This window comes from Mustelus asterias, chromosome 7 (assembly GCF_964213995.1).
Source record: "Mustelus asterias chromosome 7, sMusAst1.hap1.1, whole genome shotgun sequence".
NCBI classification, from domain to species: Eukaryota; Metazoa; Chordata; class Chondrichthyes; order Carcharhiniformes; family Triakidae; genus Mustelus; species Mustelus asterias.
This window is the reverse complement of record NC_135807.1, coordinates 7,098,722-7,120,625: the sequence shown is the minus strand read 5'-3', so window position 1 is coordinate 7,120,625 and position 21,904 is coordinate 7,098,722. Positions and strand designations below refer to the sequence as shown.

The 21,904-nt window shown below is 45.4% G+C and overlaps 1 protein-coding gene and 1 non-coding gene across 3 annotated transcripts in view; one reads left to right on the top strand and one right to left on the bottom strand.

The window, feature by feature from the left end:
* LOC144495553 (desmocollin-3-like) overlaps positions 1 to 21,657 on the top strand; it is a 50,538-nt gene extending 28,881 nt beyond the window's left edge. For both annotated transcript variants that reach the window (XM_078215644.1, XM_078215645.1), the window contains exons 11-17: positions 630 to 877; positions 3,591 to 3,733; positions 9,250 to 9,483; positions 11,376 to 11,600; positions 12,809 to 12,939; positions 15,941 to 16,270; positions 18,389 to 21,657. In XM_078215644.1, the coding sequence (XP_078071770.1) occupies positions 630 to 877; positions 3,591 to 3,733; positions 9,250 to 9,483; positions 11,376 to 11,600; positions 12,809 to 12,939; positions 15,941 to 16,270; positions 18,389 to 18,577 (1,500 nt within the window). In that variant the 3' untranslated portion in view covers positions 18,578 to 21,657. The remainder of the gene's footprint in view (positions 1 to 629; positions 878 to 3,590; positions 3,734 to 9,249; positions 9,484 to 11,375; positions 11,601 to 12,808; positions 12,940 to 15,940; positions 16,271 to 18,388) is intronic.
* Positions 5,519 to 5,590, bottom strand: trnae-uuc (transfer RNA glutamic acid (anticodon UUC)). The gene has a single exon. It is a non-coding gene; the product is annotated as a tRNA-Glu (tRNA).
* Positions 21,658 to 21,904: the final 247 nt, after the last annotated feature.

Sequence of the window (21,904 nt, the reverse complement as noted above, 5' to 3'; positions counted from 1 at the left end):
TAAATCTTTGCTGTACTCTCTCTAGCAAGGCTATCCTTCCTCAGATAAGGACACCAAAACTGCGCACACTACTGCAGGTTGGCCTCACCAATGCTGTATACAATTGCTGTAGACTCAGCCTTGGCTTTATTCTCTCCACAGATGCTGCCAGATCTGCTGAGTTTTTCCAGCATTTTCTATTTTTGTTATCTTCTTCTAAAACTGATCCCCACAATGTTGCAAACCTCAAATTAAACGTTAAAATGCTTGGTATCAGATTTAAATTATTGGCATTGACCCAAATAAAAGAGGGGAGGGAGATTTGGGCGGGGTGGAGATGGGGCATTAGGTGGGATGGAGGTTGGGTGGGGTGTGATAGGGGTTGGGTGGGGTGAGATTAGGTGCGGAGGGGGTGGACATTGGAGGTTGGCGGGGTGGAGGTGGGTGAGATGGGATGCGATGGAGGCTGGGGAAACTGCACTTGAATTTACGTAGTGCCTTTAAGGTAATGTGCCCACCCCAAGGTGCTCAGTGCCATGGCTAACAGTGCTAGCCGTGACCCAAGGAATATTTAATGAGCTATTTTAAGATCTGTCTTGCAGGATTGCTTGGCTACTGAGGTGCTTAATGTGCTCTGTCTTGTTCTGTAGCCACTGAATGCTGAGGCAGAGTCAACTATCCCGTTAGAAATTGTCGCGGAGAATGAAATCCCTCTCATTGGGAGTTCTGCCTCGAGGAAAACTGCTTCAGTGGTAATTAAAGTGCAGGACGTGGATGAAGGTCCAGAATTTGAACCACGCGTCAAGCAGCTCTGGATAAAGGAAAATGTGCCCACGGGAACGGTTCTTGGATCTTATACGGCAAGGGATCCTGAAACTAAGAGCAGCAGTGGCATCAGGTAGGACCATTCCTTCCATCATTAAAGCAAAAGCACTTGTGCATTTAGTCCATAGCTTCTTGCGAGAACTCAGGGTGTGGCAAAGCACTTTGCAGCCAACGCAATCATTCTTTACAAAGTGCGTGAGTGTTGTAATGTAATAGGAAACGTAACAGCCAACTTTCACACAGCAAGTTTCCACAAGCAGCAACAGTATGGGAATGAATGAACAGTCTGATGTTGGTTGAGGGGTGAATGTTGGCCAAGACAATAGTGCAGGAAGTGTTATTTTACTTTTTCACAAGTATTGATACGGTGCTGTTTTTGTTGTGCTTTTTAAACATTATTTTCTTTGTAAAAGTAGGGGTAAGTGATGGCCTAACGGTATTGGTATTATCGCTAGACTATTCATCCAGAAACTCAGCTAATGTTCTAGGGACCCGGGTTCGAATCCCATCACTGCAGATGGTTATTCAATAAAATAAAATCTGGAATTAAGAATCTACTGATAACCATGAACCAATTGTTGATTGTCAAAAAATCCCATCTGGTTCACTAATGTCCTTTAGGGAAGAAAATAAGAACATAAGAGCGAGGAGCAGGAGTAGGCCATCTGGCCCCTCGAGCCTGCTCCGTCATTCAACAAGATCATGGCTGATCTTTTTGTGGACTCAGCTCCACTTACCCACCTGCTCACCATAACCCTTTACTGTTCAAAAATTTAACCTTGCCTTAAAAACATTCAATGAGGTAGCCTCAACTGCTTCACTGGACAGGGAATTCCACAGATTCACAACCCTTTGTGTGAAGAAGTTCCTCTTCAGCTCAGTCCTAAATCTGCTCCCCCTTATTTTGAGGCCATGCCCCCGAGCTCTGGTTTCACCCGCCAGTGAAAACAACCTTCCTGCTTCTATCTTACCTATTCCCTTCATAATTTTAAACATTTCTCTCAGATCCACCCCCCCCCCCACTCTCATTCTTCTGAATTCCAATGAGCATAGTTCCAGTCTGTCTGCCATCCTTACCTGGTCTGGCCTACATGTGACTCCAGAGTCACAGCAATGTGGTTGACTCTCAACTGCCCTCGTGCAACTAGAGATGGGCAATAAATGCTGGTCAGCTATGTCCACTAATGAATCAAAAAAAGTAGGGCAGAAGGCATCTTGTTTCTGTCACCAGAATGATACAAAAAAAATGTGTTATAAACCAATCCACCTAACCCGCACATCTTTGGATGGTGGGAGAAAACTGGAGCACCCGGCAGAAACTCACGCAGACACGGGAAGAACGTGCAAATTCCACACACACAGTGATTTGAGGCTGGAATTGAACCTGGGTCTCTGGTGCTGTGAGGCAGCAGTGTTAACCACTGTGCCACCGTGCTGCCCAACATTCTAAAACATATGACACACAGATATTAAGCTAGGTGACCAAATGCTTGGCCAAGTAGAAGTTTTGAGGAGTGTCTCACAGGAAGCAGTGGAGAGTTTAAGGGAATTCCAGAGTTTGGGGCAACTAAGTTCATAAGTATGAGTTTATTTAATAAAGGCCTGTTCAAGTGGAACAGCAAGCTTCTCATTAAACATTCTTCATGACCGGATTTACACATGAAAGGAGCTAACTTATGAAATAAGAACAGAAAATGCTGGAAAGCCTAGGCAGGTCTGACAGCACCTGTGGAGAAAGAAAAGAGCTGATGTTTCAAGTCTGGATGACCCTTTGTCAGAGCTGAATATAGGATGATATTTATACTGTTAGTGAGGATGTTGAGGGGGAGGGGGGGTGTGATTGACAAAGATGTCATAGAGAAAAAGACAAAGGGAATGTAAGTGGTGGTGTTCATGGCTAAGAAGGGTGCTGATAGCAGCCCCATTCAGAGATCAGGATGCGTAAATGGTAGAACAAAGATAAGCAGAGTGTCAAAGGACAACCTGTGACATGTCCTTAGTGGGGTGGGCGGAGGGGAGACGGTGGTAAGGGGAAAATATTGTAAGCAAGATTTTTTAAAAATATGAAACAAAGGAAGAAATGAAAATAATAATAAATAAATAAGATGAAATAAAATAATTGGAAATGGGGTGGAGGTGGAGGGGAGAGTTCATGCTCTGAAGTTGTTGAACCCAATGTTCAGTCCGGAAGGCTGTAAAGTGCCCAATCGGAAGGTGAGGTGCTGTTCCTCCAGTTTGTGTTGGGTTTACATAGAATCATAGAATCCCTACAGTGCAAAAGGAGGCCATTCGGCCCACCGAGTCTGCACTGACCACAATCCCACTCAGGCCCTATTCCCATAACGCCACGTATTTACCCTGCTAATCCCCCTAGCATTAGGGTCAATTTCGCATGGCCAATCAACCTAAGCCACACATCTTTTTTGCTGGAACATTGGAAAAGGCCAAGGATGGACATGTGGACAGGAGAGCAGGGTGGTGTGTTGAAGTGGCAAGAGACAAGGAGATCTGGGTCCCGCTTGCGGACGGACCGAAGGTATACTGCAAAGCTGTGGGTGAGGTGTTGGGTGTGATGGAGAAGTGGATCGGGGTATCCCAGTCTCTGTGGAATGCTGATGGGGGGAATTAGGGGAAGGAATATTTGGTGGCATCATGCTGGAGTTGGCAGAATGGCGGAGGACCCTTTGAATGAGGAGGTTAGTGGGGTGAAAAGTGAGGACAAGAGGGACCTTATGAAGATGTTATGAAAGCTTATGAAGTGTTGTATTTCTTGTTTGACTCTCTAGCTACAGGAAGTTACTTGATCCTGCAGATTGGGTTTCCATCGATCCAAAAACTGGCAAGATCAAGACTACTGCTGTGCTGGATCGCGAATCTGACTTTGTAAAAAATAATAAGTACAATGTTACGGTGCTGGCCATCGAAGACAGTAAGTACAAATTTAATGCATGTTTCTTGTACTTTAATTCATTGACTGTTGGAAAAAATAAGCTGACTTAGATTTTCTCAATAAATAAATGGCAGTCGAGAAGGTGATTATTTCTTGATCAAAAGGTTAAGTTTGCTCCTTTAGCTATACAGACAGTTCACTTTATGAGCATGTGAATTAGGAGCAGGAGTAGGCCACTCGGCCCCTTGAGCCTGCTCTCCCATTCCACTAAGATCATAGCTGATCAGGTTGTAACATCCTACCGAGCCCCGATAACCTTTCACCTCCTTTGTTCACCAAGAATCTGTCTACCTCTGCCTTAAACGGAAATTCTGCTTCCATTATCTTTTGAGGAAGAGAGTTCCAAAAACACTCAAACCAATGGGCGAGTCCTTCTTTCTAACCATGGCCCCTCCATAGATGGAATCCATAGAATCCCTAGTATGGAATGAGGCCATTTGACCCATCGAGTCTGCACCGACCACAATCCCACCCAGGCCCTATTCCCGTAACCCCACATATTTACCTGAGACATGTCCTTAGTGGGATGGGGTGGGGAGGGGAGATAGTGGTAAGGGGGAAAACATCATAAGCAAGTTTTTAAAAAAAGAAAAATGAAACCAAGGAAGAAATGAAAATAATAAATAAATAAGATGAAATAAAATAATGACACTTCGGTCAATTTAGCATGGCCAATCAACCTAACCCACACATCTTTGGACTGTGGGAAGTAACCGGAGCATCCAGAAGAAACCCACACAGACACGGAGAACAAAGAAAATTACAGCACAGGAACAGGCCCTTCGGCCCTCCAAGCCTGCACCGACCACGCTGCCCGACTGAACTAGAAACCCCCTACCCTTCCAGGGACCATATCCCTCCATTCCCATCCTATTCATGTATTTGTCAAGATTGTATCACTATCGTATCCGCTTCCACTACCTCCCCCCGCAGTGAGTTCCAGGCACCCACCATCCTCTGTGTATAAAACAAAATCTGCCTCGTACATCTCCTTTAAACCTTGTCCTTCGCACCTTAAACCTGTGCCCCCCAGTAATTGATTCTTCCACCCTGGGAAAAAGCGTCAGACTATCCACTCTGTCCATGCCCCTCCATAATCTTGTAGACTTCTATCAGGTCACCTCTCAACCTCGTCGTTCCAGTGAGAACAAACCAAGTTTCTCCAACCTCTCCTCATAGCTAATGCCCTCCATACCAGGCAACATCCTGGTAAATCTTTTCTGTACTCCCTCCAAAGCCTCCACATCCTTCTGGTAGTGTGGCGACCAGAATTGAACACTATATTCCAAGTGTGGCCGAACTAAGGTTCTATAAAACTGCAACATGACTTGCCAATTTTTAAACTCAATACCCCGGCCGATGAAGGCAAGCATGCCATATGCCTTCTTGATTACTTTCTCCACCTGCATTGCCACTTTCAGTGACCTGTGTACCTGTACACTCAGATCCCTCTGCCTATCAATATCTTAAGGATTCTGCCATTTACTGTATATTTCCTACCTGTATTAGACCTCCCAAAATGCATTACCTCACATTTGTCCGAATTAAACTCCATCTGCTATCTCTCCACCCAAGACTGCAACTGATCTATATCCTGCTGTATCCTCTGATGGTCCTCATCGCTATCCGCAAACCCACCAACCTTTGTGTCAAGAACAAGAACATGCAAACTCCACACAGACAGTGACCCAAGGCCGGAATTGAACCTAGGTCTCTGGCACTGTGAGGCAGCAGTGCTTGCCACTGTGCCGCCCAAAATGTGAATTCCCATACCGGGAGTCGAACCCAGGCCGCCTGGGTGAAAACCAGGAATCCTAACCGTTAGACCATGTGGGACACTAAAATGGACACGACAAAATCAATGAGATGGGATCTGAAGCCACGTGTGCAGAAATTGTAGATTCTCCCACAAAAAGAAACGTCCTCTCTACATCCGGCCTGTCAGGACCCCGCAAGATCTTGTGTGTTTCAATCAAGTTGCTTCTTACTGTTCCAAACTCTAGTAGCTGCAAGCCTAGCCTGTCCAACCCACCCATTCCAGGTGTCAGTTTAGTAACCCTTCTCTGAACTGCTTCTAATGTATTTGCATCTTTCCTTAAATAAGGAGGCTAGTGCTGCACACTCCAATGTGCAGGGAGCACTAACAAGGCAAGGAAATATACAATGAACGGTAGGATGCTAGGAAGTGCAGGGGACCCAGAGTGACTTTGGGATGCATGTCCATAGATCCCTGAAGGCAGCAGCACAGGTAGATAAGGTGGATAGGAAGGCATATGGTGAAACTTGCCTTTATTAGCTGAGGCATAGGGGGGCTCTGATGGAGCTGTTTAAAAAACGCTGTTGGGCCACAGCTTAGAGTTCTGTGTGCAGTTCTGGTCCATCCGAGTTCTGAGTGCAGCCCACGAGATATTTTATTGACCGTTGCCCGGGTGCAGAGTTGCCACATTCCACTGGTTTCCCTCCATGTGGCATTTTTTTCCTGCCGGTATGACTGAAGTGATTCGCATGTAAAGCGAGGGCGAGTGAAGTGAGGTGGGAGCTGATTGCTCACAACATTGACTGTGAGAGCTGTGCGCTCCCTCTGTGTCCAATCAAGTGTAAATATTTATTTTAGAAACATAGAAAACTACAGCACAAAACAGGCCCTTCGGCCCCACAAGTTGTGCCGAACATATCCCTACCTTTTAGGCCTACCTATAACCCTCCATCCTATTAAGTCCCATGTACTCATCCAGGAGTCTCTTAAAAGACCCTATGGAGTTTGCCTCCACCACCACTGACGGCAGCCGATTCCACTCGCCCACCACCCTCTGTGTGAAAAACTTCCCCCTAACATTTCCCCTGTACCTACCCCCCAGCACCTTAAACCCGTGTCCTCTCGTAGCAGCCATTTCCACCCTGGGAAAAAGCCTCTGAGAGTCCACCCGATCTATGCCTCTCAACATCTTATTAGGTCTCTATTAGGTCTCCTCTCATCCTACGTCTCTCCAAGGAGAAAAGTTCTCCAAGGAGAACAGTTGATAGTTCTATTAATATATAAATAATTAAGCATTTTCTATAATTTGTTATTACCTATTTGCGTGTTTTAAATGTACTTAATCTTATTCAAGGGGCCATGGTTGGTGAATAAGCCTGATTTCAACCTTGAGGCCCACTGAGATGGAGGAGTGCCCCTCACACGGCTCACTCCTGCAGCCTAAGTGGAATGTTTTTAAACCTCATTGAATGTTTTTAAGGCAAGGATAGATAAATTTTTGAACAGTAAAGGAATTAAGGGTTATGGTGAGCGGGTGGGTAAGTGGAGCTGAGTCCACAAAAAGATCAGCCATGATCTTATTGAATGGCGGAGCAGGCTCGAGGGGCCAGATGGCCTCCTCCTGCTCCTAGTTCTTAAGTTGTACATCGATTATCCAACTGGTGGAATTTAGGAGTCCGCAATTTTATTTTTATTTCTTCCAGCCTGCACAGGGGACACCAATTTTCTGTTAAATTAATTTAATTAATTGAAATGAAGGAAATATACCTTTTTTTGGAAGTTAAATGTGTTTTGCCCAGTGGCAGTGTCCAACTGGAAAATTGACTCAATAAATTGTCAATATTTTGTACGAAGGATGGCCCAAGATTCTCTTGCTAATCAGGAAATGGACAGAAAATAGCTGTGGCAAATGTAAGGCCTGATTGTAGCTTTTTAGCTACCTGATTTAAAACTGTGAGGCTTCTATTCTTCAAGATGAATGAATAGAATAGATTAGAATCTCTACAGTGCAGAAGGAGGCCATTTGGCCCATCGAGTCTGCACCGACCACAATCCCACCCAGGCCCCATTTTCATTAACCCCATGCATTTACCCTAGCTAGTCCCCTGACACTAGGGGCAATTTAGCATGGCCAATCCACCTAACCTGCACATCTTTGGACTGTGGGAGGAAACCGGAGCACCCGCAGGAAACCCACACAGACACGGAGAGAATGTGCAAACTCCACACAGACAGTGACCCAAGCCGGGAATCGAACCTGGCTGTGAGGCAGCAGCGCTAACCAGCGATGCCCATGTTCCATGAATGAATTTTTTTTAAAAAAAGGACTAAGAGGAGAGTGAGAGAGCATGCCATTGACTTAGAAGATCAGTTGTGACATAGAATGGCAGAGCAGGCTCAAAGGGCCGAATGGCCTGCTCCTATTTTCTATGTTTCTTTAAGCTTTAGCTAGTACAGCTGCTTAATTTGACTTGGCTTCCCACCAGTCCTACCCAGCCCCTCAGCGAAAGGCAAATATCCCTCCACCCCTCGGGCACCCTGCATGTCGAAGAACATGTTAGTTTCCCCTTGTTAGCCTGGTATTGCTACCGTACAATATATATATTTTTAAAAACAACCACTGGATGATTTGCATTTCTTTTCCTTGCACATTGTTATACTAAGTCTATCCACACACACAGGAGGGACTATTGCGTGGCTCCTAGCATGTTTAGGAACGGGAGTATGCTAGTCAATGCAACAAACCTATTCTGCCATTTAATCATTGAATCATACAGTGCAGAAGAGGCCCATCAGCCCATCAAGTCTGCACTGACACGCATGAAGCACCTGACCTCCCACTTAATCTCATTTACCAGCACTTGACCAAGCTGTGCCTTGACTCCCGCTTACCTACCTGCTTCAACGTAGAATTCCTGGCAGAATGACATCGTGTGGGACGATGGAACAAACCACGCTTGGATACCTGCACTGCAGCTCTTCGAAGATAGAACATAGAATCTTACAGTGCAGGAGGAGGCCATTCGGCCCACCAAGTCCATACCAACCACAATCCCACCCAGGCTCTATCCGCATAACCCCACTTATTTGTCCAGCTAATCCCCCCGACACTAAGGGGTAATTTAGGGGTGGCACAGTGGTTAGCTCTGCTGCCTCACAGCGCCAGAGACCCAGGTTCGATTCCCAGCTTGGGTCACTGTCTGTGTGGAGTTTGCACGTTCTCCCCGTGCCTGCGTGGGTTTCCTCTGGGTGCTCCAGTTTCCTCCCACAGTCCAAAGATATGCTGGTTAGGTGCGTTGGCCGTGCTAAATTCTTCCTCAGTGTACCCGAACAGGCGTCGGAGTGTGTTGACTAGGGGATTTTCACAATAACGTCATTGGCAGTGTGAATGTAAGCCTACTTGTGACTAATAAATAAACTTCAAAAGCATGGCCAATCAACCTAACCAGCACGTCTTTCGGACTGTGGGAGGAAACCGGAGCATCCGGAGGAAACCCATGCAGACACCGGAAGAACGTGCAGACTCCGCACAGGCAGTGACCCAAGCCGGGAATCGAACCCGGGTCCCTGGCACTGCGAGGCAGCAGTGCTAATCACCGTGCCACCGTGATGGACCGTCCAAATGAACCTGTCCGAACATGATCTTGTCTCTTTTCATGCAGCTTGTAACATTTGAGGTTTTTAGAGGAAAGTTTTGTACTTCCCTGATATTTGCTTTCTTTTCTGTTTTGTTACATAGGAGTTCCTGCAAGAACTGGGACTGGAACTGTGATCATAAACCTGAATGATGATAATGACAATGTTCCGATCATTGGCAATGATCATTTGTATATATGTGAGAATGGAATCCGCCAATTTGTGAATGTATCAGCTGAGGATCTTGATGTGCCGCCCAATTCGGCTCCATTCACCTTTCTGCTCCCAGAGAGCCCGCCAGAGATTAGAAAAAAGTGGTCCATCTCCGAGAAAATGGGTATGGTTTTTAAAAAAAAACTAAATCTCCATTTCTGTAGTTGTGTAGAGTCTGATATTTCAGTGGACGTGAGCAGTGCCCATCATCAAATGCCACTTTGCACAATTGAAATCGAAGAACAGTACGGTGGCACAATGGTTAGCACTGCTGCCTTGCAACGCCAGGGACTCGGGTTCAATTCCCTCGCCTCGGGTCAATACCTCTGCATTCTCCCCGTGTCTGCGTGAGTTTCCTCCGGCTGCTCTGGTTTCCTCCCACAGTCTGAAAGACGTGCTGGTTAGGTGTATTGTCCATGCTAAATTGCCCCTTGGTGTCAAAAGGTAAATACGTGGGGTTATGGAGATGGGGCCTGGATGGGATTGTTGTCGGTGTTGGTTCAATGGGCTGAATGGCCTCCTTCTGTGCTATAGGGATACTATGAAAATCTGTAAATCTTTTAAGGTGCATTGCATGCATGTACGCCATCAACACTATCCAGAACTTATCAATAATTACTGCATTCTTGACTGTTACCCTGTGAACAGGGATAGGCTCAGCAGATCTGGCAGCACACATTTGAGAAAGTCATTTTGGGTCTGTATGACCCTTCTTTGGAATGTATTTGCTTTGATTTCACCTGCAGTATTTTGCCTTTACTTTAGTCTGCGAATCTTGTGTTCTTTTGATATTTTATTTACTGTGAAGAGTCACAGTCAAGGATGCAGTAGTTACTGATAAGTTCTGGAGAGTGTTGATCGTGTGCATGCATGTTATGCACAGTCGGTGAGTGTGATTTTAGCCATAATGTCTTGAAATGGCAGAGCAAGCTCGAAGGGCTCAATGGCCTACTCCTGTTCCTATCTCTTATGGTCTTATGTGTATTTGATGTGGGAGAATTTGTCATGCTTATATTCTTTAGAGCTTGCCTTTCCCCAGCTGACATTTGTGCTGAAAGCTCATTGCACTTAGGTGTGGCAGATAATACATAAATTTACTTTAGTTTAAAGTAAAGTTTGTTTATTAGTCACAAGTAGGCTTACATTAACACTGCAATGAAGTTACTGTGAAAATCCCCTAGTCGCCACACTCCGGCGCCTGTTCGGGTACACTGAGGGAGAATTTAGCACAACCAATCCACCTAACCTGCACATCTTTGGACTGTGGGAGGAAACCGGAGCACCCGGGGGAAACCCACGCAGACACGGGGAGAATGTGCAGATTCCGCACAGACAGTGACCCGAGCTGGGAATTGAACCCAGGTCCCTGGCGCTGTGAGGCAGCAGGGCTAACCATTGTTGCAAGGTAGTCTACCACTATTTGCAAGGTAGAAAGTAAATGTAGTAAGTGAAGCACTAGTGGCACAGTGGTTAGCGCTGCTGCCTCACAGCTCCAGGGACCCAGGTTCAATTCCTGGCTTGGGTCACTATGTAAGGTTTGCACGTTCTCCCATGTCTGTGTGAGTTTCCTCTGGCTGCTCCGGTTTCCCCTCTCTGTCTGAAAGACGTGCTGGTTAGGTGGATTGGCCATGCTAAATTCTCCCTCAGTGCACCTGAATGGGCGCCAGAGTGTGGCGACTCGGGGACTTTCACAGTAACTTCATTGCAGTAAGCCTACTTGTGACACTAATAAAAAAAAATCTAGGGTGGCAGTTGAACAGGTTTTTCTGCTCATGTTAAGTGCTGGTTACATAGAGTTCATTATAAATTATGGTTTTGCACCGAACGATCTGTGCACTTTGTTTCCGAGTATAGTATATAATACATCAGGAGTTTCACAAGATATTTTCAATAACTCTTTTGCAAGGAGTGATAAGTCCAGTGTGGCGTTTTACGTTTGCAACTTGGAAGAAATTGTATGGTTTCATGAAGTGTTGATTTGCCACCTCCAGCTCATCACAATCTCCTGTCTTCCAGCATCCTATGCCTACATAAGACCAGTCGATAGACTTCCTCCCGGTTACTATGAAGTTCCTGTCATGGTTCAGGATCAGCAGCACCAGGGCAAACTGCAAACCGTGAAGATCATGATCTGCAACTGCCCCAACAATGAAAACTGTGCTGGAAAGCTTGCATCTAAAAGCGCCGTCCTTGGCGGAATGGGAATCCTGGTCATGTTGTTGGCTGCGTTGTTACTGCTCTGTGAGTTTCAAGAGTTTGGCTAGCTTTTCTTTAGAAGTTTCTATTCCCACGGAGCTAAGGGGGCAACAAAAGATAAACAAGGGTTTCCTGATTTTGTTCAGTGGCACTACTTAAGGCAGTGAACACAGGATAACTGTTACGGTTTTCAATGGTCCTGTCAACAATGGGGAGATATTAGCATAGTAATGTGGGTGGCACAATGGTTAGCACTGCTGCCTCACGGCACGAGGGACCTGGGTTCAATTGCGGCCTCGGGTCACTCTCTGTGCGGAGTCTGCACATTCTCCCCGTGTCTGCGTGGGTTTCCTCCCACAGTCCAAAGATGTGCAGGTTAGGTTGTTTGGGCCACTGCTAAATTGCCCCTTTATGTCCAAAGATGCACGAGTTAAGTAGATTGGACATGCTAAATTTCTTCTTGGTATCCAAAGATATACAAGTTAGGGAATTTGCGAGGTAAATATGTCAGGTCACAGGGTAAGCTGGGTAAGAGTCGCTGCAAACTCGATGGGCCAAATGGCCTCCTTCTGCACTGTAGGGATTCTATGATTGTGGGTTAGGTGGATTGGCCATGCTAAATTGCCCCTTAGCATCAAGGGGAACTAGTGCGAATATGTGGGGTTACGGGGATAGGCCCTGGGTGGGACTGTTAGTGTAATCTTGATGGCTGAATGGCCTCTTTCTGCACTGTAGGTATTCTATGAATGCCTGGGCCGCTTCCTTAGGTATGTTCAAATCCCACCATGGCAGCTGATGGAAATTGAATTCAATTAATACATTCAATTGATTAAAGTCTGGAATGAAAGCTTAGCTCAGTAATGCCCCAGAACTGCCATTGATTGATTGTTGCAAACAAGCATTTTATTTTTAGTTTTTATTTCATTTATGGGTTGTGGGCATCGCTGGCTGGGTCAGCATTTATTGCCCTTGAACTGAGTGACTTGCCACGCTATTTCAGAGGGCAGCTAAGAGTTACGTTGGCCTGGAGTTGCATGTAGGCCAGACTAGGTAAGGGTGGCAAATTTCCTTTCTTAAAGGACATTCCGTGAACCCAGTTGGTTTTTGCCACAATCAGTGATGGTTTCATCATTTCTTTTCCTTATTGAATTCAAGTTTCGCCATCTGTCGTGGAGGGTTTTGGATCCTGATCTCTATAGAGTATTATCTTGATCTTAAAAGTGCATAATAATCTTCTCTCATATTCTTAACAGGCTTACTCCTGGCAGCGTTTGCATTTTATTGTGGCAGTGACCAAAGGAAAAAACCTCCATTATATCCCGATACTCAGTATCACCAAAGCCTCATTGTCACCAATGATGAGGGCGGTGGCCAGCAAGACAAGGTGGGGTATCGCTATTCTCTGCACCTCTCGCCTAGTTCAGTAGTTAGTAACTTCACCTCTTTGTCAGACTTGTCACCAAATCCAGGCTCACACTTGCTCTTCAGTGTCTTTTAGAAGGAGATTGTTAAACTGGGGCACAGCGTGAAAACCAAAGACCTCATGGCACTGTCCCAGTGTCTGGGCCAGATCATGTTTTTTAGTATATTATCTGGTCATTTATCAGATTGGTGTTCGTGGAAGCTTTCTGTGTACAAATTGGCTGCTGCATTTCCTACACCGCAGCAGTAGCCAGGCATGGCATCGGACTGTACTGGTCAATCCAGGCTCGTTCTGTCCCTCCAGGCAACATCTCACTACACAAGTTGGATGAGAGGCAGTGTCCTCGTAATCTATTTTGTCCTCATTGCCAATGTAATTATGCACACTCCAGACTTCGTCAGGAACGCAATAAGTATTTGTCAGCGAGGCAACGCTTGTACGGAGGCTCACAGCCCACTGGCTGCCCCAATCCCCACATGCCTTCCAGATGTCTTCTGCCTAAAATGGGACTCCAATCCCTGGGACGATAATCCACTCTCAGTCCCAGTTGGTCCCTCAAGCCAGGTTATCCTCTTCTGCTGTGCTGTCCTTAAAGGGACAATCGCCACACTACTCCTGCCCATGTTTTAATTTGTACCAAGTTCCCTTTTCCTGTTATCCCTCGGTGCTCGCTTGACCTCCCAACTAAGCAGCATCTCTGTTTTAAAAATGATCATCTTTGTTTTCAAGTTCCTCGCGATCTCTGTAAATCTCCCCCAGTCTTGTACGTCTGAGATATTTGTGCTGCTCTAATGTTGACCTCTAGAGCACCATGAAGTTCAGTTGCTCAGACCCAAGGGCGGTACGGCGGCACAGTGGTTAGCACTGCTGCCTTACAGTGCCAGTGACCCAGGTTCAAATCCGGCCTTGGTGACTGTCTGTGCGGAGTCTGCATGTTCTCCCCGTGTCTACGTGGGTTTCCTCCCACAGTCCAAAGATGTGCTGGTTAGGTTGATTGGCCATGATATATTGCTCCTTTAATGTCAAACGATTAGCAGTGCAATAACATGGGGATACGGAGATCGGGCCTTGGTGGGATTATGGAACATAGAAGATAGAACATAGAACAGTACAGCGCAGAACAGGCCCTTCAGCCCACGATGTTGTGCCGAGCTTTATCTGAAACCAAGATCAAGCTATCCCACTCCCTATCATCCTAGAGTGCTCCATGTGTCTATCCAATAACCGCTTAAATGTTCCTAAAGTGTTTGACTCCACTATCACTGCAGGCAGTCCATTCCACACCCCAACCACTCTCTGCGTAAAGAACCTACCTCGGACATCCTTCCTATATCTCCCACCATGAACCCTATAGTTATGCCCCCTTGTAATAGCTCCATCCACCCGAGGAAATAGTCTTTGAACGTTCACTCTATCTATCCCCTTCATCATTTTATAAACCTCTATTAAGTCTCCCCTCAACCTCCTCCGCTCCAGAGAGAACAGCCCTAGCTCCCTCAACCTTCCCTCATAAGACCTACCCTCCAAACCAGGCAGCATCCTGGTAAATCTCCTTGGCACTCTTTCCAGTGCTTCCACATCCTCCTTATAGTGAGGTGACCAGAACTGCACACAAGATTCCAAATGTGGTCTCACCAAGGTCCTGTGCAGTTGCAGCATAACCCCACGGCTCTTAAACTCCAACCCCCTGTTAATAAAAGCTAACACACTATAGGCCTTCTTCACAGCTCTATCCACTTGAGTGGCAACCTTCAGAGATCTGTGGATATGGATCCCAAGATCTCTCTGTTCCTCCACAGTCTTCAGAACCCTACCTTTGACCCTGTAATCCATATTTAAATTTGTCTTACCAAAATGAATCACCTCACATTTATCAGGGTTAAACTCCATCTGCCATTTTTCAGCCCAGCTTTGCATCCTATCTATGTCTCTTTGCAGTCTACAACAGCCCTCCACCTCATCCACTACTCCACCAATCTTGGTGTCATCAGCAAATTTGCTGATCCACCCTTCAGCCCCCTCCTCTAGGTCATTAATAAAAATCACAAATAGCAGAGGACCAAGCACTGATCCCTGCGGCACTCCGTTAGCAACCTGCCTCCAGTCCGAAAATTTTCCATCCACCACCACCCTCTGTCTTCGATCAGATAGCCAGTTACCTATCCAATCGGCCAACTTTCCCTCTATCCCACACCTCCTTACTTTCATCATAAGCCGACCATGGGGGACCTTATCAAACGCCTTACTAAAATCCATGTATATGACATCAACAGCCCTACCTTCATCAACACACTTAGTTACCTCCTCAAAAAATTCTATCAAATTTGTGAGGCACGACTTGCCCTTCACGAATCCATGCTGACTATCCCGGATTAATCCGCATCTTTCTAAATGGTCGTAAATCCCATCCCTAAGGACCTTTTCCATCAACTTACCAACCACCGAAGTAAGACTAACCGGCCTATAATTACCAGGGTCGTTTCTATTCCCTTTCTTAAATAGAGGAACAACATTCGCCACTCTCCAGTCCTCTGGCACCATCCCCGTGGACAGTGAGGACCCAAAGATCAAAGCCAAAGGCTCTGCAATCTCATCCCTTGCCTCCCAAAGAATCCTAGGATACATTTCATCAGGCCCAGGGGACTTATCAACCTTCAGTTTATTCAAAACTGTTGGTTGGTGATTATTGTTGTAGGCTCGATGGGCCAAATGGCGGCCTCCTGCACTGTAGGGATTCTATAATTGCTTCCCTGAACATCTCTGCCACTCTTGCTCTCTCCCTTTTAAGGCGTACCTTAAATCCTACCTCTTAGAGCAAACAATGTGTAGTTTGGTGTGTCCATGTAGCTCAGTATCACTTGTATTTATAACGTGAGGTATGATCGGTTGTTTTTACTTAATCAAGAATATTTATGGATTTGTAAAGATGTAATTCCCTAATTACCGTGCTCCCATTTTTTAGAACCTTGGCGCCCTGGATATCCCTCTGTCTCGGAAAGATAACTTCACCTCGCTAAGTGACCAGCATTCCAATAACCAGGAAACAAACTTTGGGCAAGGGCAGTTTCACACTTTCGGCCACACAAGTGGAGCGACGGGAGCGAGTAGTGGTGCGATAGTGACAAATAATGAGAATATCAACACCGGGCGGATTTATACAGAAACGAACGTACAGACTCAGCACTATCAGACCAACGTGGCAAATACAAATTTGACCACATTTGAGTCAAGTACACTGAGTCGCAGAAACAGTCACAACTTGATGGATGTGCTGCGATCACGAGTTGATCAGGTAAATATGGAAAACATGCCATAAATTAAGCTGTAAAGGGTTTAGTTTAAAGTTTATTTATTAGTGTCACGGAGGGGCTTACATTAACACTGCAAATAAGTTACTGTGAAAATCCTGTAGTCGCCACACTCCGGCGCCTGTTCGGGTTCACTGAGGGAGAATTTAGCACGGCCAATGCACCGAATCAACACGTCGTTCGGACTGCGAGAGGAAACTGGAGCCCCCGGAGGAAACCCACGCGGCCATACGGACAACATGCAGACTCTGCACAGACAGTGATCCAAGTCGGGAACTGAACCCGGGTTCCTGGCACTGTGAGGCAGCAGTGCTAACCGCCGTGCCGCCCCGATACCTGTAATTTTCCTAAATGTGACATATGAGTTGGTGAGGAAAGTTTGAAGTGAGCTTTTTTAATTCTTTCATGAGGTGTGGGCGTCACTGACAAGGCCAGCATTTATTGCCCATCTCGAATTGCCCTCGAATTGAGTGGCTTGATGGCAGTTAAGAGTCAACCACACTCTGTATAGCTCTGGATTCACATGTAAGCCAGACCGGGTAAAGATGGCAGATTTCTTTCCCTAAAGGACATTAGTGAACCAGATGGATTTTTGCCACAATCAACAATGGTTTAATGGTCATCGTAGATTCTTAATTCCAGATTTGAATTGAATGCAAATTTCACCATTTGCCATGGTGGGATTCAAACCCTGGTCCATAAGGCTATAAGGTATAGGAACAGAATTAGGCATTCAGTCCGTCCAGTATGCCCCGCCATTCGATCAACCCAATTCTTCCACTTTTCCCCCATAACCCTTGATCCCTTTACAATCAAGAACCTATCGATCTCTGTCTTAAAATGCACTCAATGACCTGGTCTCCACAGCCTTCTGTGGCAATGAATTTCATCGATACACAACCCTCTGGCTGAAGAAATTACTCTTCATCTCAGTTCTAAAGGGTCGTCCCTTTACTCTGAGGCTGTGCCCTCGGATCTTAGTTTCTCCCACTAATGGAAACATCTCCCCCCACACCCACTCTATCCAGGCCTACAGTAAATTTCAATGAGATCCCCCTCATCCTTCTAAACTCCATCGAGTACAGACCCAGAATCCTCAAATGCTCCTCATACGTCAAACCTTTAATTCCTGGGATCATTCTCGTTATCCTCCTCTGGACCCTCTCTAAGGCCAGCACTTCAGGAAGCGTAAGGTCCGGGTTCATTAGCTGAGTTTCTGTATTAATCGTCTAACGAGAACACCACCAGGCCATCGCCTCCCTGCTTCTTGTCCATTTTGCCTCATTCTTGAATTGAAAAGTCGGTTGCTTTTATTTCTGTCGTCGATATTACATTAGTTTGCCTGTACAGGAGAATCGGGTTATATCATCACATTGTGTTCCATAATAGACATTTCACAAAAGATTATTAGTTTCAAACATCTGAAAATGACTCGAATGGGGAGGCGGTGGCCTAGTGGTATTATCGCTAGACTGTTAATCCAGAAACTCAGCTAATGTTCTGGGGGACTCTGGTTCGAATCCCGCCACGGCAGATGATGCAATTTGAATTCAATAAAAAAAAATCTGCAATTAAGAATTGACTGATGACCATGAAACCACTGTAGATTGTCAGAAAAAACCCATCCGGTTTACTAATGTCCTTTAGGGAAGGAAGTCTGCTGTCCTTACCTGGTCTGGCCTACATGTGACTCCAGAGCCACAGCAATGTGGTTGACTCTCAACTGCCCTCGGGCAACTAGGGATGGGCAATAAATGCTGGCCAGCCAGTGACGCCCATGTCCCACGAACGAATAAACAAAAGAATCTGCAATATAATAAAATGATACACTTTGGCATGTATCCCTCTATTCCCATCCTATTCATGCATTTGTCAAGACGCCCCTTAAAAATCATTATTGTATCTGCTTCCACTGCCTCCCCCAGCAGAGAGTTCCAGGCACCCACTACCCTCTGTAAAAAAAAAACTTGCCTCGTACATCTCCTTTAAACCTTGTCCCTCGCATCTTAAACCTATGCCCCCCAATGAAGTTGAAGTGAAGGTTTCACTGTTCCTCCTGGAAAGGCTTACAGATTTTCAACCTGATGTTTGATTTCCTTCAGGTTTATGAAGATGAGGAGCTGCGAGAGGAGGTTCTCCCCGTTGATTACATACACGACTACCGACTTGAGGGAGCCGAGTCAGCTGATGGGTCCGTTGGCTGCTACAGTGATGCGAGAGAAAGTGTGGAGTACTTGAACAATTTGGAACCCAGGTTTGGCCCCTTGGCCAGTATGTCATTAAATAGATAACAACCACCACCAAACCTCAGAAACCAGTGCTTCTTTTTTTTGTATCTTGCGAGAGATGTTTTGGAAATTCTGTGAAGGTGTTTCATTGGGCCCTTTTTGAAGGCAGTTATTGACTTGTATTCTTTCCCGTACTTTCGTCGTGTTAAACAAATATCAGATTACTCCAATGGTAGGAATCTTCCAACAAACCTGCCTTGATTCAACTATTGAATAATGCATTAGGAAGCTGGTTGCATTTGGCTTGAATGTGTATGAGAATTAATCTACTAAAATGTTCAGTGTTTCAAAATGTTCTTGCTGTTTGCTGGTGAGGGTCAGGATGTGAATACAGGGTGAAACACGCACAGCCTTGCTTTTCTACCCTGGGCAGGTGGAGCTTTAACCTTGGAGTTGTGTTGGCTACACTTTAAACAGGTACACTCCTGAAACTGATAAGTCCTGTCGTTTCCTTAACGCTGGTGATTGAATGTCTTCCATGTTATCCTGGTTTCAAATCACCCGAGTGAGTTTTAATTCGTCACCCTTTTATCATTTTATTTTGTGCATGTTCAATTAATAAAAGTTAGGAACAACTTAATCAAAGTTAGCTGATCTTGGCCTGAGCTTCAGTGATGTTGTATAGTTGTGGAGAAAGGCAAGGGAGAAAGCGAATCAGCACCGGATTTCCTGCTCCTGATAATGATTTAGCAAGCCTTGCTGGAAATTGTGTGTGTACATGCTGAGTGTTGTAGTATCGTTAAGCTCTATTCAGTGAGCTCGTGTGGATCCCTGCCTGGACTCGCCTGAAAGTTGGAACAGGTGCTTGAGTAATGTAGTCCGTGGGAGCCTGCCAGGGCGAGTTAAAACCCTTTGGTGGGAAGTGGGGGCGGGGGGGGGGGGGGGGGTTCAGTGCTGCTTCCTGTTCTTGCGGTGGGAGCTGTGTCTCCGAGGTATACCCAGTCTGTCCGTCTTTACTACTTCTGGGATGTAGGGGGCACAGGCACATCATTGTTCGCTGTAAGAAGGTAGCGGCTCCAGGCTGTGTAATGACTTTAACGAGGTCCATGGGGTGGATCTGTTAAGAGTATGAGCTCCCTGATTGAGGTAGTTAATGCGGTCTAATCCGGGCACCCAGCAGAGGTATATAAGGTGGAGTGTCGGGGTTACCGGCACTCGGGGTGTTAACTCTGTACTGGAATGTACCTGTCTGAGTGTTACTAATTATTGTAAATAGATCTGCTGAAGGGACACTGGCCTTGTGGGAGTTATTTCAGGCATGCCTTCTTGAACTGCTTTGCTAACAACATCTAGGTAGACGTTGTCCCTATGCTTTGTAAAATGTAAATACTTCTTGTTCAAGTTAGTACTATGGTTCTTGTTGCTTTTCTGTTGGTTTTTTTTGTAAGTTTAGTTAAGTTGAACTTTAATTTTTCAGGGGTGATGCAACCAATGCCTCTTTCTGTCTGCCTCTGTTTCAATTCCCTTTCTTTAAGACACCTCTTAAAACCTACCTCTTTGAAGTAAGCCTTTGTTCATCTGGCCTAATATTGTGAACAGAATTTCCACTCGCCTGAAGAAGGGGCTTGGGGCTCCAAAAGCTTGTGTGGCTTTTGCTACCAAATAAACCTGTTGGACTTTAACCTGGTGTTGTTAAACTTCTTACTGTGTTTACCCCAGTCCAACGCCGGCATCTCCACATCACTAATATCTCCTCACATGGAGCTGAAATTTGTTGTTTTTTTGGCATTCCTCTGAAGCACCTTGGGGCATTTTGCTATGTTTAAAGATGCCATATAAATACTTGTCATTACTGAAGTTCAACCACCAACAGGAAAGACCTGCCAACTGAATAAAAGGAATACTTTGAATAGCGTAATACTCTCCGTGTGGTTGGGTTATATTGGAAAGAACTGCAGTTTGATTGGTAGGTGGGCTTCATTCTCTATGGAAAAGTGCTGAATGTTGTCTTCCTTTTTAAAGAGAAATCTGAGGTTTAGCTTCAAGTTGCAATATTGATAAGCTTTGAGTAAATTTACTGAGCTCTCACTCTCTGCAACAAGGGCGAGTAGGCAGAGGTGAGACTTTAGTTACTGTTCTGTTCCCTTGAGTTAAGTTATAGACATCTTTGTGATATAGCTATAAATAATATCTGTGGGGGGTACAGAATAAAAATGTATTCATTTATGTTTGTAGAAATGTTGCATTTAATGGAATTGTTCAGATGTGTACTCTTGTTAACGTGCTGCCCAGCAGCGCCAGGGACCTGGGTTCAATTCCGGCCTCGGGTCACTGCCTGCGTAGAGTTTGCATCTTCTCCCTGTATCTGCGTGGTTTTCCTCTGGATGCTCCGGTTTCCTCCTACAGTCCAAAGATGTGCGGGTTAGGGGAATTGGCCATGCTAAATTGCCCCTTAGTATCAGATGGACCATCAGAGTAAATGCATGGGGTTATGGGGAAAGGGCCTGGGTGGGAATGTTGTCGTGCAGGCTCAATGGGCTGAATGGCCTCCTCCTGCACTATAGAGATTCTATGATTCTAAGGTCGGTTGGTTTGCTCAGTTGACTGGACGGCTGGTTTGTGATGCACAGTGAAGCCAACAGCGCGGGTTCAATTCCTGTACCGGCTGAGGTTACTCATGAAGGAGGCTTTCTCAACCTCCTTGCCCCTCACTTGAGGTGTGGTGATCCTCGGGTGAAATCACCACCAGTCTGCTCTCCCCCCTCAAAAGGGGAGAGCGGCCTATGGTCATCTGGGATTATGGCAACTTAATTACTTTGACAGGCATTAGAGTACGAAACCTTCCACGACAACATTGGTGTAAATATCCACAAGTAATTTGAAATGCTGTAAAGTAAACCTGTTGCTAATGCCATCTGATAGAATGTGATATTACCTATTGTAATGCAATGACTTTCACAGATAGTGAACCAAAGTTGTATAAGATTGTGAGGTATCTTACAAGCTAAGGAAGCTCTGAATTTAACAATGAGTCATCTCGATGCTATGTTTGTTCACAATGGAGTTTATTGTGATGTACCGAGAGATGTCTGACTTTTGTACATCTGTCGATGTATTTAAAATAAAGTTGATATTGTACATTGTGACTGTCTGGGAGAGTACGATGAATTTGACGCCTCATAATTCTTTTTACAAACATTGATTTCTTTATGAATACACCAAAGAAAATGAATTCAGTGCTGTATGCTGTTTTCAGGATCGACCATATACATGGCTAATTTCTTTTCTGTTCCCTGGTCTTGCTGTCTGCAACTTAATTGATCTCAGCATCCCAACTTCCCATTTAATGAAGTTAGTTTAATTCAACCAAGCTTAGATGGATTGGCTGTG